The sequence below is a fragment of the Ictalurus punctatus genome, chromosome 9 (genome assembly GCF_001660625.3).
Source record: "Ictalurus punctatus breed USDA103 chromosome 9, Coco_2.0, whole genome shotgun sequence".
Lineage (NCBI taxonomy): Eukaryota > Metazoa > Chordata > Actinopteri > Siluriformes > Ictaluridae > Ictalurus > Ictalurus punctatus.
In genome coordinates this window covers 3,160,001-3,175,820 of record NC_030424.2, presented here as the reverse complement: position 1 = coordinate 3,175,820, position 15,820 = coordinate 3,160,001, and the positions used below count along the sequence as shown (strand labels likewise).

At 44.2% G+C, this 15,820-nt stretch overlaps 1 protein-coding gene across 7 annotated transcripts in view; it reads right to left on the bottom strand.

Annotated features, from left to right (window-relative positions):
- The window catches only part of tiam2a (TIAM Rac1 associated GEF 2a), a 73,904-nt gene that overhangs the window by 24,463 nt on the left and 33,621 nt on the right, over nt 1-15,820 (bottom strand). For 4 of the 7 annotated variants that reach the window (XM_047157486.2, XM_017475893.3, XM_017475891.3 and 1 more), the window contains 12 exons: nt 15,410-15,820; nt 11,976-12,453; nt 11,447-11,619; nt 10,057-10,281; nt 7,627-7,812; nt 7,286-7,432; nt 6,862-6,906; nt 5,807-5,863; nt 2,075-2,248; nt 1,000-1,104; nt 605-683; nt 373-462 (listed from right to left, as the gene is read on the bottom strand). The exon at nt 15,410-15,820 is cut by the window's right edge and continues 607 nt beyond it. In XM_047157486.2, the coding sequence (XP_047013442.1) occupies nt 373-462; nt 605-683; nt 1,000-1,104; nt 2,075-2,248; nt 5,807-5,863; nt 6,862-6,906; nt 7,286-7,432; nt 7,627-7,812; nt 10,057-10,281; nt 11,447-11,619; nt 11,976-12,453; nt 15,410-15,820 (2,170 nt within the window). Of the gene's footprint in view, nt 1-372; nt 463-604; nt 684-999; nt 1,105-2,074; nt 2,249-5,806; nt 5,864-6,861; nt 6,907-7,285; nt 7,433-7,626; nt 7,813-10,056; nt 10,282-11,446; nt 11,620-11,975; nt 12,454-14,974; nt 15,180-15,409 lie in introns of those variants that run through there. The other 3 variants (XM_047157487.2, XM_017475895.3, XM_017475896.3) reach the window with 3 other exon arrangements.

Here is a 15,820-nt window from a genome sequence, read left to right as displayed (position 1 = left end):
AGAACTTGTCTAATGAACGAAAGGGTTCTGGAACTCTTCTATGGAATTCCAGAACTCTTTGAACGTAGGAAAGGGTTCTGGAACTCCTCTCAGAAAATTAAATGTGTCAGGAAGGTGTCTGAGGAACTTAAAAGGGTTCAGGAACATCATTAATGGCTTCCACAGGGTTCCAGAACTCGTCTAACGACTGAACGGGTTCTGGTGCTCTTCTGATGAATGAAAAGGACACTTTCCAGAACACTTCTGAGGAAATACAGGAGCTCTGGAACACTTCAGAAGACTTAAAGCGCTTCCATCAGATCCTTTATCAGGAGTGTAGACGGGAGAGTCGTGGTTTTATAGACGTAGACGTAATAAAGGCGAGTTCGTTACCTTCACCGAAGGCGATTCCATCGGAGAGAACTTCAGTGACGAAGATGCGGCTGTGGCTGAGACCGTCCACATGTCCTGTAACGGCAAACCCTGAGGGACAGAACAGCGAGAGCTGAGAAACTGAGCCGAGCACTCAGGAGACCATCCTTACACTTGTACAGGATGTACCGTGCGTGCGCGCGTGTGTGTGTGTGTGTGTGTGTGTGTGTGTGTGTGTGTGTAAGTGTCTTACCAAAATCCCCCGTGCAGGTGTGCTTGGTCATGTGGAGAGTGTACACACTGAGAGCGCTGACCTCCAACTCATCATATAACTGACAGAGAGAGAGAGCAGGAGAGAGAGAAGCACTTAGCATTGCTCATTTAGCTTAAATATGACACTTAAAACGCTGTAACACTCAGCATTAACGCTGCCTTCACACTCTTATTTTTCTCATCCGTCTGCACACATCTTACACGTGACGCTAAAAGGAGCAGGCGGAAGGCGGCTGCTTTCAGAAAGTGCTTTCGTGTGCACGTTTTGGTCGCAGCACTACTCCCACGCGCCCCTTGACCTCTCGAGTTGGAAGTAAAAACTACCGAGAGTAATAAGTCTAATCTAGAGATGAAGATAGCACCGAGTTCTGGTACCAAGTCCTGAAGGAGCTCGTGTGGTGCTGGAGTCCAGATCTCCGTCTGATCGTCCAAGCATCTGCGCAGACGCAGGCAGTGTACGCTGGGGTCCAGGTTCCGCGCCTTAGAGAGGAAAAACACAATAAAGACGCTGCGCAATACCGACTAACGACACTCGCGTTATTAGTTTGTATAAAACCGAGCAAAACGGTCTGCGACCCCCCCAAAACAGGCTTCGACCAATCAGGGCTCGTATGCCAATTATTATTACCAGGAAGACGATGTCGAACCTGGATTATTACTACTACTGACATCATTAACGTTAGCTAAATAAGCCAGCTAGCTAGCTTTCAGTGTTTATTTTGTTGCAGAAAACTATGAGGAGATAAGAAATGTTCATCAATGAGCGCATTTCCTAAGTAAAAAATAAAATTCACTCGTACTCAAAATATATGACAAAATGAAATGACATTTTTTGAACAAAAGGGTAAACAATAAAAGACAATTTTTCATAGCCTTATTTGCTCATATTTACCAAGGGTGCCAATATTATTGTTGGGCACTGCGTAATATTATATATATATATATATTTATAAAAATTTTACCGTAAAAAACAAACAAACAAAAATGATAATTACTCCTAATTAAAAGTATACAAGTATATTTTGCCAGGTTTGTTTACTAGCATTTACCTAGCCAGCAAGGGACCAAAGGGGCGTGTCTAAATTGCATATTCATGCATATTCATAGGGTTGGGTGTTTTTAAATGTATATAGTGTAGCTGTTACCAGTAGGGCTGCATCATCTCTGTTTTTTGGGTTTGTTTTTTTAAGAATTGAGATCACGATTTTCGTGCCCAGTTTTCTAAGCTGTAAATATGTCAATTAATAAATATTAAAAAAAAAAAAAAAAAAGTTAAAAGAAATGGAAATTAAATACAAAAATTTCATCAAATGAAACCAGTCTTCTGATAAAATGGGTTTTTTTTTTTTTATAAACAACTCTAATCCCAATCAGAACTTTAATTTGTCCTTTAATAATAATAATAATAATAATAATAATAATAATAATAATAGTGTAGTGTCCCGCGCACCTTGCAGGCCGTGTTCAGGAGCTCCGTGACCGTGTGCTGTTCGCTCAGAGCCACCGTGACCGCCTGATAGTCGGGCATGTAAACCCACACCGGCTTCTCCGCCACGCCTCCTCCGTCCCACTGACTGCCATCGGGTGGAGCCAGCGAGTAACCGTCAGCCAGAGCGTCCAGTCTCTGTGAACATCACAGCAGAAATCACACATCTCATCAGAGGAATGTAAAAGCGGGCACAGACTCAAAGCGGCCATTAATTCGAGCCGCTCGTTCTTCTGACTGTAACGAGCGTGTAGCTGTAAAGAACTGCTTCAAACCTGGCATCCATCCGAGAGTCTGAGATAAAAATATCTTGTTAATCTCTTTCTAAGCCACTGATACGGTTCAACTAAAATACACAAGAGCTTGTTTTCACAACTGGAGTCTCGGGCTTCAACTGTAAAGATACTGTACGTTAAAGGTGCAGTATGTCATTTTTAAAGGTGTCCTGAGACCTGTAATCACCACATCATCCCCAAGATTCCTTTAGAAATGTATTATTATTATTATTATTATTATTAGAGCTGCAACAACTAATCGATTATGAAAATCGTTGTCAATAAATCTCATTATCGATTGGTTGGTCTGCGCGCTATCCACACGCTAGACGTTAGTGCAGAGCGCATAGTGTAAGTGTATAGTACTTCATTTGGGACACAACTTTAGTATTTACTTTCCGAAGCGTATTTTCGGAAGAGAAGTGATGTAGCGTTTTTTTTTTTTACTAACCGGAAGTATAAGCCGCTTCCTGCATGACGTCACACGCACGTAATGCGACGGCACTAGCTTTAGCCCAACACCCAGAATCGCCGTACATGACTTTCTCTCAATGACCATCAGACGGAGGCGAAATCGTCACGTGACTGAGGAAGAAGATGCACCACTAAGGCAGTGGAGAATTTTATATTCAATACCGCGGAGAAGATTTATAAACTTTATAAAGCGGAGTTTGTGTAGCACGAGCACGGCAGAGACACGGTGATACACAGTAGGAGCGCGAGTAAGATCTGTAATATCGCATTAAAACATTATGATCAAGAGTAAACACGAGTAAAATAATATTCCTAAAGGCAGTGAGGAACAGAAACCACAAGGTGCAGTGAAAGAGTGTGTATTATTAATGTAGGACCGGAGTTTAATTCTGTGCTTTTGGTGCGTCCGTAAAAAGTAATGCATATGTACTATTATATATTTAATGTATAATAATTAATCTGAAGTTTAATTAATTAATTAATTAATTAACCTGAAATTTGTAACACACAGTTTGTGGATTTAATTTTAAATAAACAACCAAAAAAAAAGCACTGAAAGTTTGCCCCGCCCCATCCGATTAATCGAAATAAATAAATAAATAAATAAACAAACAAACAAATAGGCCAACTAATCCATTATGAAAATAATCGTTAGTTGCAGCCCTAATTATTATCATTATTAGTAGCAGTAGTATTATACTGCCTTACCTTTACATTATAATTATTTAATTTTTTATTCGAATTTTACACACATTTACATATACACACACACACATATATATATATATATATATATATATATATATATATTTTTTTTTTTTATTTTATTTTTTTTTTCTGTCACTGCTATTTATTTCATTTTTATTACTTTCCTGGTTTTTTTTTATTATTATTTTTGACTGCATTCTGACCTGCATTTTAAAATGTAAGAAAGTGATGTAGGATAAAGTTTAAATAAAGCTCCTGGGCTCCACCCCTTTCCCTTAAAAGGCGGTGGTGGTGCTGTGGGGCAGTAAATGCCTCAATGTTTATATAAATTGTGTCATCGTAAAAATGACACACCGCCGCTTTAAAGCAGAGAATATAGGCTTTTAAACCGAAAGTGGCTCACGAGCAACCAAAATAACACGATACACACAGAACCTAACGTGACTCTTTCAGGGTGTTTGCCGGTTAAAATGAAAAAAAATATATATATATATGATGCTGTCCGCATGCACACACACACACACGCACGCACACGCCCCTATGTTCCATAACTGAACAGAACAAAAAAGCTTTCATTTGGAACTCTCCAGCTCCGAGACACAAAGTCGCAATGAAAAATTGTGCCAAGAAAAAGGGACAACGCTCTGGCAAGTGTGTGTCACCAGGTGGAAAGGAAACCATCTGTGTGTGTGTGTGTGTGTGTGTGGACACAATCCGTCACTGAGCTGCTCCAGTAAAATAAGGCTCTATGTAAGTAATAAAGCACAGTGTGTTGTGCTGTTAGAGGAAAATAATCAGTGATGCGGTGCTGTGATGAAGCAGAGTCACCGTCGCCTCCCTGAAGATTTTTATTTTCCTCCAGCAGCACGCCCTGCAGCGTTTCATTCCTCTTACAGCACAATTACAAAAACACAGCATACTTTTTATCCGCTTTTGGTTACAATTATTGTTCCGGAAACCAAGTTAGCGTCTCACTTGCGTTATAGCAGGGGCGAGGCGGGGGGCGAGGGGCGAGGCGGGGGGCGAACAGACAGGGTGTGAACGCAGTAAAGTGAGTGTAAGAGGAGTGATGAGAGCATTTATAAACTTTAAAACGAGTGAAATGTTTAATGGAGCTGTGAGCTGATGGAGACTGAAACAGGAAGCAGCTTTCGTGGCGCTGAGTATCAATGTATAAAATAAAATAAATGAAAGCATGAGTCACTCCTTCGGAGCTCTGGTTAACCCATAACACACACACACACACACTTAACGCTGACTTCAGTCACTGCTCACATTCACACAGGTACACACACACAGCTGTAACGGTCACAACTCTGAGGAGAAACAGTGGCCTTGTTCATGGAGCTGGTGGAAAGAAACTTGTTTCATTGCATATATATATATATGTGTGTGTGTGTGTGTGTGTGTGTGTGTGTGTGTGTGTGTGTGTACCGCAGTGTTCCAACTGTCAACAGTCCATCAATGACCAAAAACAAATACGCACTGAGCCCCTGTGTGTCTCTCTCTGTCTGTCTCTCTCTCCACATCCGTCTCTCTCGCTCTCTCCCTCTATATATATCTCTGTTGCTCTCTCTCCACGTCTATGTCTGTCTCTCTCCACGTCCGTCTGTGTGTGTCTGTGTGTGTGTGTGTGTGTGTGTGTTGAAATCTTTACTTTTGACTTTCCTTTCTAAAACAGTCGATGATTTTTTATAGCAGTTTCACTGTTTGTTTTTTTTAAATATGGAACAGGACAGAACAGAGACTTCCTGTCTGAGGTGACCGTTACACCACAACACCGCTTTAACACCGTCTCCTAGCAACCAGGCCTTATTATATTTAGAAAAGAAAATATTTCAGAGCTCAGGATGATCAGAGTGAAAAACAAAATAATATCAAAATGAATTACTACTACTACTACTATTATTATTATTATTAAATATCGTACAGTCTTAAAGAGTTTCAAAACAAAATCCCGAGGAACGAAGGAAGGACGTGAAATGAGAATCGGGTGAAAGGGAATCTTTGTCTGGAGTCCGGAGCGGAAGACCACATCAATACTCGTCACTGTCTCGGTCCAGAGAGACGCGAGCAGATGTCCTGCTGTATAAAAGCAGCCTTCACAATAACGCGTGTGTGAGTCAGAGTTAAAAACAGACGTGAGGGAGGAGAGAGAAAAAAAAAAAAAAACATTCCTCTGTGCACATTCCTCTTTTATTCCGACTCGCACTGAGCACACGCAAAACACGTGATTTACCTCTCTGCTGTACGGAGGAACTGAGCCCAAGTGTTCTCCTGCAGCGCTGTCAAACACCTGAAACACACACACACACACACACACACACACACACACACACACACAGACTGTAACTGTCTTACTCTCACCCTCAGACAGTAAGAGACAGAGAACATGAGAGAGACAGACAAACAGACGCAGAGAGATAGTGAGAGAGACAGACAGGACAAAGAGAGAGACAGTCAGAGACAGAACCAGAGACAGAAGCAAACAAACAGAACGACAGTCCAAGAGGCAGACAGACAGCTTTGATGGTGCGAGTGACAAGCAGAAGGCATGAGGATGGAGTGAAAAACTGTTACTGCTGAGAGACTCCACGCCCACACACACACACACACACACACACACACACACGTAATGCACAAGTCCATGCACTTCATAATTAATAGGCGACTGGTGACTGTGTCCTAACGGTGAAATAAAAATAAATAAATAAATAAATAAAAATGGTCAGATCACCCAGTTTGTTGACTAACAGGTCTCTTTAGCCAGCACAGTGTGTGTGTGTGTGTGTGTGTGTGTGTGTGTGTGTGTGTGTGCGCTCACACTATCAAGTCAGGCCCTCGTCACTGCTGTGAGGAACTAAACACCATTAAGGAGCAAAGAGAGAGAGAGAGAGACCTTGACATGAGGGCTGAGTCAGAAAACCTACTTTAATATTGGCGCCCTGGTGCAGGTCTCCTACACAACCCATCCGTCTGTCTCTACAGATGTCACCCGAGCTGCAATTTACCCCGTACGCCTTTTATTAATTTATACTCCCTCTCCATTGCCCCCCTCCCCCCCCTCTCAGCACTCAATGCAGAGCGGCGTCGGTATCCCGTTACATTGCACACGTCAGGCAGGGACGTGGAGGGGACCTTCCCAAAACAAGCACTGCGTTAAAGCCACATGGGGCAGCGGTGTAGCGTTTCAGGCAGCGACAGAATGTGTGTGTGTGTGTGTGTGTGTGTGAGCACAGGACCACAACAGCACTGCGACGGAGCACGCAAGGCGAGCAGAGCTTCTCTTCTTACCTCACAAGCACCAGTGTGAGAGCAGTAGCTCATGGAAATGCAATCCTTGCCAAAGAAATGAAATAAAAGAGAAATAGATGCTTTATATATATTTACGTAGCGTCAAAGTGGCCGTGCAGTAAAGCGTTACACTTCTAAAGACCTACAAGAGAGAGAAGGCTGAGCTTGCAGACTGTACGACGTCTAGAAATATCGTCTCTCTCAACGTGATAATTAGCAAAAGATGACAGGATCCACAAACGCCGGGAATTCCCCTGGCGAACGGCGCTGCGTTCGAATTCTTTAAAGCGTGCTCTACTGTATAATGCTTTGATCACAGCAGATGAGGCTATAGAACTCTGCATTGTGATTGGTCAGAAGAGGATGAACGTCCTGCAGAATCACAGGTTTGTACGAACGCTCGGGAAAGAGTCGGGCGCGGTACCTGGGAGGCGCAGGGTCTCTTCTCTCGGCTGCGTTTGGTCAAACTGTCCAGGCCTTTGAGCGAGGAGAACACTCCTCTCCTACTGCGGCTTCTCTGGGACAGGGACAGAGAACGCTTCCTCAGCGTGGCCTCGTCTCTGGAGCAGATCTGAGAGAAGAAGAAAAAACGTTTGACGATTATATGTTTTTAATCGCTCTGTTCTGTTACTATAGAAACGAGAACGTATTAGAAAACTCGTTTGAACAGAACAACTAGTAATGACAATACAAATGTTTCTATGTTCAGAAGTGATGAGTCTGACAGGGTGTGTGTGTGTGTGTGTGTGTGTGTGTGTGACTGACCAGTGCGTGGAAAGAGGAGACGGAGAAGATCCCCAGGCGGCCGAGAGCAGCTTTCGAGGGACGGCTTGCGGTGGCCAGGAGGCTCTTGGGGTTGGGCAGCTCTCCTCCCTGCAGGCTGGCCAGGTAGCAGCGCATACGGAACAAATCGATGTTGAACCTCTCCAGGTTCTGATCCCACTGCTGGATCTGTGAAGGAGCGAGACGGGAGCGAGGGATGAGACGGGTTCTCGGAGACAGCAACGCTGAGAACAGTCGAGGCTGTGTGTGTGTGTGTATAGCAGCAGAAAAGTTGTCATGGAGGGTCATGATTGGGCGCGGTGGGAATCTGAGGACAATCCCCCACATCACCATTACAAAACTGAACGCTGACACCGTATTATATTCCTTTCTTTCTTTTTATTTAAAAGACGCAGAAATGCCTTCTCGCGTTCGCCTTGAGGTGTTCGTCTTTATTTATTCATTCTATTTTCTTTTCTTTTATTTACTGTATTCGGTCTGAAGATCCTTTCGACAAAAGGTGTTTAAAAAAAAAAGTACTCTTTTTAAGTGATTAAAAGTTAAACAGTGTGCCTTAAAATATTTAAATCCATTTTAAAACTTGGAATGTGTCCATTTTACCACAACAGTATTTTATTAAAAACTGAAATATTTTATTTATATATATATATATATATATATATATATATATATATATATATATATATATATATATATATATATATATATACATATAAATAATGCAACAGAACATTTCAAATACCAATCAATATATATATATTTTATTTATTTATTTATTTACATTTTTTTTTAATTAATTTTAAATCTACATTTAAATATTTAAGATTCCATGTTGCACTTTGTCGCCGAAAACAACTCTAATAAATAACAAAAAAATAAATAAATAAATAACATTTCCAGAACTTCTCATTCGAAATCCCCCTTTAAAACCGAGAACAGTAAAACAGTAAAAAAATATATATATATATAATAAATAAGTTCTCAAACTGCATTCTGCAGGTAAGCTGCAACGTGAGCATCGTAAAGCACGTCATCAGTTCCTCAGAAAGCTCCCCTCGTTAATATTCAGCCGCTCGTTAATATTCAAACGTGTTATATGAAAATGAAAATCGTTTTTAAAAAAGCTTTATTTTAGCTTGATCGTAGATGAAGCTGGAGTCTCTTAAGCGCAGAGTTGTTTCCTGACGAGTACAAAGAGACACAAAGGGTCCAGGTTCTAATAAACGGACCTGGAACTCTTTTTAAATTAGACTCGGTTCCTGTAGCGAGGACGGAGAGGAACGTCTCGCACGCTCACTCGCTCACTCAGCTGGCACTGATTAAAAACGACACGACTTCAAAGAGGTGCAGCTCCTGAGACGAGGTTAACCTCTTACCCCTCCCCGAATTCCTCAAACACTGCCTGGTACTCCCTCACCGAATATACGCCCCCGGTTCGCTGCCCTCTGCCCTCCTCCTGACCCCTGCGCCGGGGCAATAAGCGTGACTGAGAACCTGGAAACAGCTTCGCGCCGGCTTTCGCCATCGGACTGAGGTTTATCAGACGCAGAGCAGAACGGCATAAACCACAAGGACATGAAGGCTAAAAACGAGGCCTTCGGGGTTATCCTTAAAGGTTCTTAGGTAGAACCCTACACCACCGTGTTGGAATCCGACCCCTTAAACCCTCTTATCAACCTGAGAACCTTTAAATATCCGAACAACCCCCCGAGGAACCATAAAGTTAATATTCAGGAGTTCTCGGTCTCTTTGTGGAAACCATTAAAAGTTCTATGTAGAACCCTACAACAGAGTATTTCCCCATCACAAGGAACTTCAACCAAAACCCATTTAGGAAGCCAAGAACCCCTCACTATCCAGAGAACCCCTGAGGGCGTAGTCGGTGTTTTTTGTTTTGGTTTTTTCCTTGGAGGGGGAACCCTTAAAGGTTCTGTAAAGTGTAGAACTGTAAAGTCAGGGTGCTTCCTATTGTAATCTAGTTACCGATAAAGGTGATGAACCCCTTTAGAGCTAGCTTTAACCAACTAAAGAACCCCTAAGGAACCCTTTTTCCTAAGAGAGTTATTACGGATTTACATTGTAGAGTTAACATCTGAGAACCTTTATGGAACCATGTCTGAGTTTACGTCTAGAACCCTTCTTTGTCCCTGTAGTTGGAAGAACAGCTAAGAACTAGACAAAAGAACCCCTGTGGAACCTTGTTTCCTAAAAGTGTGTATTAAAGGTTCTTTGTCTGTTTGGGGGGCATTGAAGGTTCTATGTAGAACCCTACAACAAAATACTCTCTCATCAGTAAAGATTCCAACCCCTTTCGGATAGCTAGGAAACCCCTGAGGTTTTATCTCCTTCAAGCTTCTCCGACTTGCCCCACCTTCTGAAACCTGGGACACACCCACACTAGCTTTCTCTCACCTGGTTCTCGATGGCCTTCCTGTTCTTTGGATCGGTTACAATAGACAGCTGGAGCTCCGCCATCTTCTTCATCTTTCCGTCCATGTCGATCTTCTGCAGCAGACTGCGGATCTGCCCTTGGAGCAGGAGCAGCGTGTCCTCCTTACCATGGCGCTTGGCGACCAGAGACGCGCTGGCCGAGTGGATCGCGGTAACCCAGTTCTCCAGATCCGTTTGGCTGGTGGCCTAAACAGAGTGGACGGGAGAACGTTCGCAGAGAAGATTGGCATCGTTATGAATTTGTGATCCGGTTTCACGGGTTCCTCTCCAAAGTCTCCATTTTCCTTGGAGAACCGACGAGATAATCAGGCAGGGATGAACAGTTTCTTAAATCATCTCTACTCCTTTATAAAAAATAAATAAATAAATAAAAACAGCCGAGAACCCGTAAAAATCCACCCAAAGAACCCCTGAGGAATAATTCCCAAGCATAAAGTTCTCCAACCTGAACCACTTTAAGAACCCTTAAATACCAGAAGAACCCCTTTGGTTTATAGGAAATATTTTCTTAACTCGCTGCTGCTTTTTTTTCCCCATGTAAAAGCCAAGAACCCTAATGGGTTCAACTATCCAAAGAACCCATGACGAATTTATTTATTAATTCAACTCTAGAACCCTTCTTCGTCCCTTTAAGATCCCTTAACAATGACTAACACGCTTACCAAGCTGAGAACCCTTACCTATCGAAAAGAACCGCTGTTTTCTTAAGACTGGGTTCACGTCAATGCCCGAGAACCTCTTTAGAAAAATATGCGCGAGTGTATTAAAAGGAAGCTTAAATAAAGAACCTTTAAGGGTTCTCAGTCACCCTGAGCACGCGTTAACGGGTTAGCGTTAACATCCGAGAACGTGTTTAGTAATGCACAAGCAAATATGCCGTGTGACCCGTCTCGCTCGACCCCTGAAAGGTTCTGCGTGGAACCCTGTACCAGAAAGGGCTCTACCCTGAACCCGTACAGGAAGTGAAGCCGCTCGGTGCTTATTTCTGGGCTGAACAAGGCTTTTCGTGACAGCTGGCAGGACGCACCGTTCCGCATGAGCGCTCCACATTCCCAGCATTCCACAGGACACATGTAGGCAGGGTTCTCACCGCCCCCGTCTCGGATGGACGCCGGACGATAGTTAAAGGCTTCTGAAAATACCGTTCTCCAGATGCGGCTTAACACGGAGCCGTGTAATTCACTTCTCGGGCACTTTTGTTATTTATTTTATTTCACGGCTGCTGGGTTCTCGGTTCTGCTACGACACATTTTCCTCCGTCAGCATCTAACGATATCAGGTTCCGAGACATTTTTTTAAATAAATAAATAAATAAAATCACTCTAATGCAGCACCGACGCTTTGGACCTACCTGAAAGAGGTAGACGTCTCCGTAGGCATTGCTGAGGCAGAACACGTTCTCCTTCTTCGGGTGTTCGGGGACGGCCTGGACTATTCCGTCCTCGGCCAGCAGAGCGTAACTCGGTAAAGTCTCCTGCTCCGGAGAACCTTTCCCATACGTCTCGTAAAACAGGAGAGTGCAGCCTGAAGGAAGAAAAGACGGGCGTTAAAGTGGAATTAACAGGATCTCGAGGCGGGTTCTCACGTTTATATTCCAATGATGACTTTTTCTACGTGCACGTAAACTGGAGAACTGTCCTGCGACCTGAAGTAGGAAATAAAAGCCTTGGAGGCATGCGACTGGACGAAATGAATCAACGACGAGCTCCTCGCCTTCTTTCGACTCCCAATGTTTCTTTAAAATCAAACAACTACACGTCACGTGCTTCCTCCAACTGTAGTCGCGTTTAACGTCACGGACTCCCTATAGAGAACGTCTGCAATCGGCTCGTTCGGAATCTGACCGATCGGAATCGAGAACGCCTTACTCAAAGACGCACCTTTAAGAGTCACCCAGTACTGCTTCCACTTGCGTCTGGCCACCAGTTCCAGCTTGCGGTCTTTGTGCAGCGTGAGCAGAGGCTTGAAGGTCAACCAGCCAGCTCTCCTGACCACACCCTGCTCCTTCTCACACAGCAGATCCAGCTGCTCCAGCGAGCCCACCGTCTCCTGACTGCTACTCTCCGTGTCCTCCGCAGAGTTCTCGCCTCTTTCCTCGCCGCTCCCTGCCGCCGTGTGGCTCGTCTCCAGCTCCCTCATGAAGTTGTCGTAGATGTTTTGCCGCAAAGCGTCCGTACCCGGATGGAGGGCGCCGAAAGATCCGCCGCAGGAGGGCAGCACCTGGGATTGGGAGCGGCCCCGGGACGGAACCTTGGGGTACCCCAGCAGACTGGACACCTGAGACGGCGAGCTGGTGTCGGCCGTCAGACCGTCTATTCCGCTGTCGAAACAATCGACAGGCTCTTTATATCGCGGCTCCTGGGTGAGAGAACGAATACAAAGTGACGTTAAACGACTACGAGCGACGGAACGTCCTCGCGGTTCTAAAATAAGACTTAAAACATGATGGCTTTACGTTCTAGAGTTCGAACGTCCAGGAAGTTCTTTTGTAAATAAACTAAGTGTAAACGCTCTTACAAAAACAGTTTCAATCTAGAACCCTTAAGAGTTCTACGGACCCTTAAATGTTCTACGTAGAACCCTATGACAGATCATTTCCTAACCCCATGAACCCCTTTAACCCCCTCATGAAGCTAAAAAACCTTAAGAACTATCCAAAGAACCCTTGAGGAACCCTTTGTCCCAAGAACAAGCACTGTCTAAGAACGTCTTTTGTAAAAAGTGTATACGCTCTTAAAAATCTAGAACCCTAGAAACATAAAAGGACTCTTTGTGCCTTTGGATGGACCCTTAATGGTTCTTCAAAACAACTCTATAATAAAGTGTGCACGTTAAAGGTGAAGCTGGAGAACCATTTTAACCGCGGAAGCGGAGAACCCTTAATTCAAAGCAATTTAAAGAACCCTTGAGGAACCGTTTTCTCTCAGATTTTGTTTTAAACCATGTCCTGTTTTGAAATTCAAGAGTTTAAAATAAAAAAAAGTTTTACAACAGATCTACAACACTTAAGCGTTCTTTCTCCCGCCCGATGCGTGGGATTAAATGTTCTATGTGGAACCCTATTACAGAATGTAGTTGGTAGAGTAATTCCCAAGCATAAAGTTCTCCCGCCTGAACCCCTTGAGGAAGCCAAGAACCCTTAAATACTAACAGAACCCCTTTGGTTTATTAAATATGACTAATTAAGCACCAACATCGTTTGTCCTTCATTTTACATCCTTGTCGTCATCGTGTAACGAAATCAGTCACGTGGCACGCGGACGAAAGAGTCGGAGAACACCGTCGGTACGTCTCGAGTCGGATGTTACTCGAGTGTGATTAGCGATATGTACGTATTCATCACGTAACCACAGGTATCGATCGTTTTGATTGAAATGGATCAAACGGCTTAGAGATCGGACTGTTGCCCGATTACGTCGAGTGTGTGAAGGACATCGAGAAAAAAAGTCCACGTTTCACGCGATTCCCAGCCCGTGAGCGGCGGACAAAACAGACGAGTGCACTTCAAAGGCAACCTGGACGCAGACGAGAGCCCTTCCTTCCTCACGACTCGGCTTTAAAGCCGGCAGCTGTGTGTAATTACAGACGAGCGCGACGACGCCGCTTCAGATCGCTGATCCGCTCTGCAGCCAGACGAGGTCCGTGTACCAGCTGCGGGATCATGCAAGGAAGAGGGCTAGAACTCTCACCACGCTGGGGTACTTCAACGCAGGTAGAGAACGCGGGGGGGAATAACCGGCGTGGAGTCACGGCAACCGGGACCAGAGCGGGGGGGGGGGGCTATATTCAGCATACAGTTAGCTAAAAACATGTTGCCATGACGACGCGATTTTATTTTTATACCATTTTTAAGAACGCTTTCTTCAAGTTTCAACACCAATTACTTGGTTACTTAAAGAAATGCTGAAATTAATTAAATTATATATATATATATATATTTTTTTATTTATCCCTGCGTCCATCGTCATGCGTAAAATAGATTATAAAAATTTTTTTTTAAAAAACGTATAATTGGTAATATTGATATTAAAAGAAAAGAACAAGAAAGAAAAAAAATGACTGGCACTTTCTATTTTGCGTAATTTTTTATTTTTTTTTAAGTTTAGTTTTTTAGTACACATTCTTTTAAGATGTTTTAATTTATTTATTTATTTATTTATCCATTCATCAATAGTCGAACACACTGCTGTAGCACTTCTGCACATTTAAATACTGTCACGCATATTAATTAAACATTTAACGTAAAACTATTTTCATGTATTGTGCGAAAGTGCCACACCCCCCCCGACCCTGACTGTAAACACTACGACTTTTCTTCCTTTTTTTTTTTTGGTAAACACAATCACAGTGAAACGCTACGCCTTTCATTTTCACGTGAGAATAAACACGGGCGGTAAATTATAGTTATGTATTTCTGGCTTAATTGTGGAAAAAAGCCGGCAACGGCTCGAGTAAACAGTCTGAGAACGAGCGAGGCAACTCCGAAAAAAAGACAAGCAGACTGTAGACTAATAGAAGAGAACGAAGGCTACATGAAGGAGCCACTATGGTTCTGAGGCACATCATCAATGTGTTTGTAGAGATATGGAGTGACTAATCTTTACTGCACTCGCTCAGACCTGGTGCCCATCGGGACACTAATTACCCGGACACGAGCCTCCTGGGAGCGGATCAGGAACGACCCGTATACCCGAGTGCGAATCGTGGAAATATCTCGCCGCGCTAAAGCTGTAGCACCTGAGGCTTCTCACACTCGTGACATCACGGACGTTTCTCGCGGATAAAACAAACAGACCTGGAGAACTAACCTGACTGTCCTGATGTACTGTATAGAAATCCCGTCCATTAGCATATCCGTGTTCTTCGCTAGCAGACTTACAGAGCAAATCCGACGCGTGTTCCGAGCTCGTCGTCGTGTCCCCGGTGCACAGGTCTGCACCGGCGTGTCGCCAGTTTTATTCGGTAACGCCCCGTGGCGTCCTTCTTGCCGACAGCTGGCACGGTGCGACGAGCAATATTGCTCACCGCATGGGACAAAAACAACAGTGACCTGGCGACGGCACGCCGCACAGTCCCAGCCAAGACCGGGTCAGGCCTTCGTTTAAGGTTTACGTAGAAATCTTATTCAGTCATCGCAATATACAGATCAAGCCTGTGAGCGGAATACGAGCGGTCAGAGCTGCTGTTATAGTCAATTAAATCAACGCCTGATCAGATCCAATCTAACATCAAAAACCAGGCTGGAATTGGACTTGCCTTGCTTTCAGGTCTTTACAAACAAACCTGTGGAACGTTCCAGCAAACGCACCCTTACCTTCGACTTCTTCTTCCTTCTGGTCAAACTCCCGGTCCAATCGCTGAGCCTCCTCATCCTGTTCCGGACCGTTTCCTTCGTTCCGGTGTTCTCCGCGATGGGTTTGGGTTTGGGACACGGTAAAGTGAAGGAAGAGTACTGCCTCGCCCCCGGGGACTCGTCGAGAACAGGTTCTTCCATCACGCACACAAACGAGGACCTGTGTTTGAACGAGAGCTCATTTGCAAGCGTCAGATGTCTGGCGGCGGGAAAGGAGGCGGCCGTGCCGGGGTCCCGGTAAAGATGGAGAGGAGGTAGCTGGTCGTCGCAGTACTCGATGCGCACGGAGGGAAGCGTCTCTGATATCCTGTTGGGCGAGGCGCCGACGCCGACGCCGTTCGGCTCGGCACCGGGCACCCAGGGCGAGTCGTA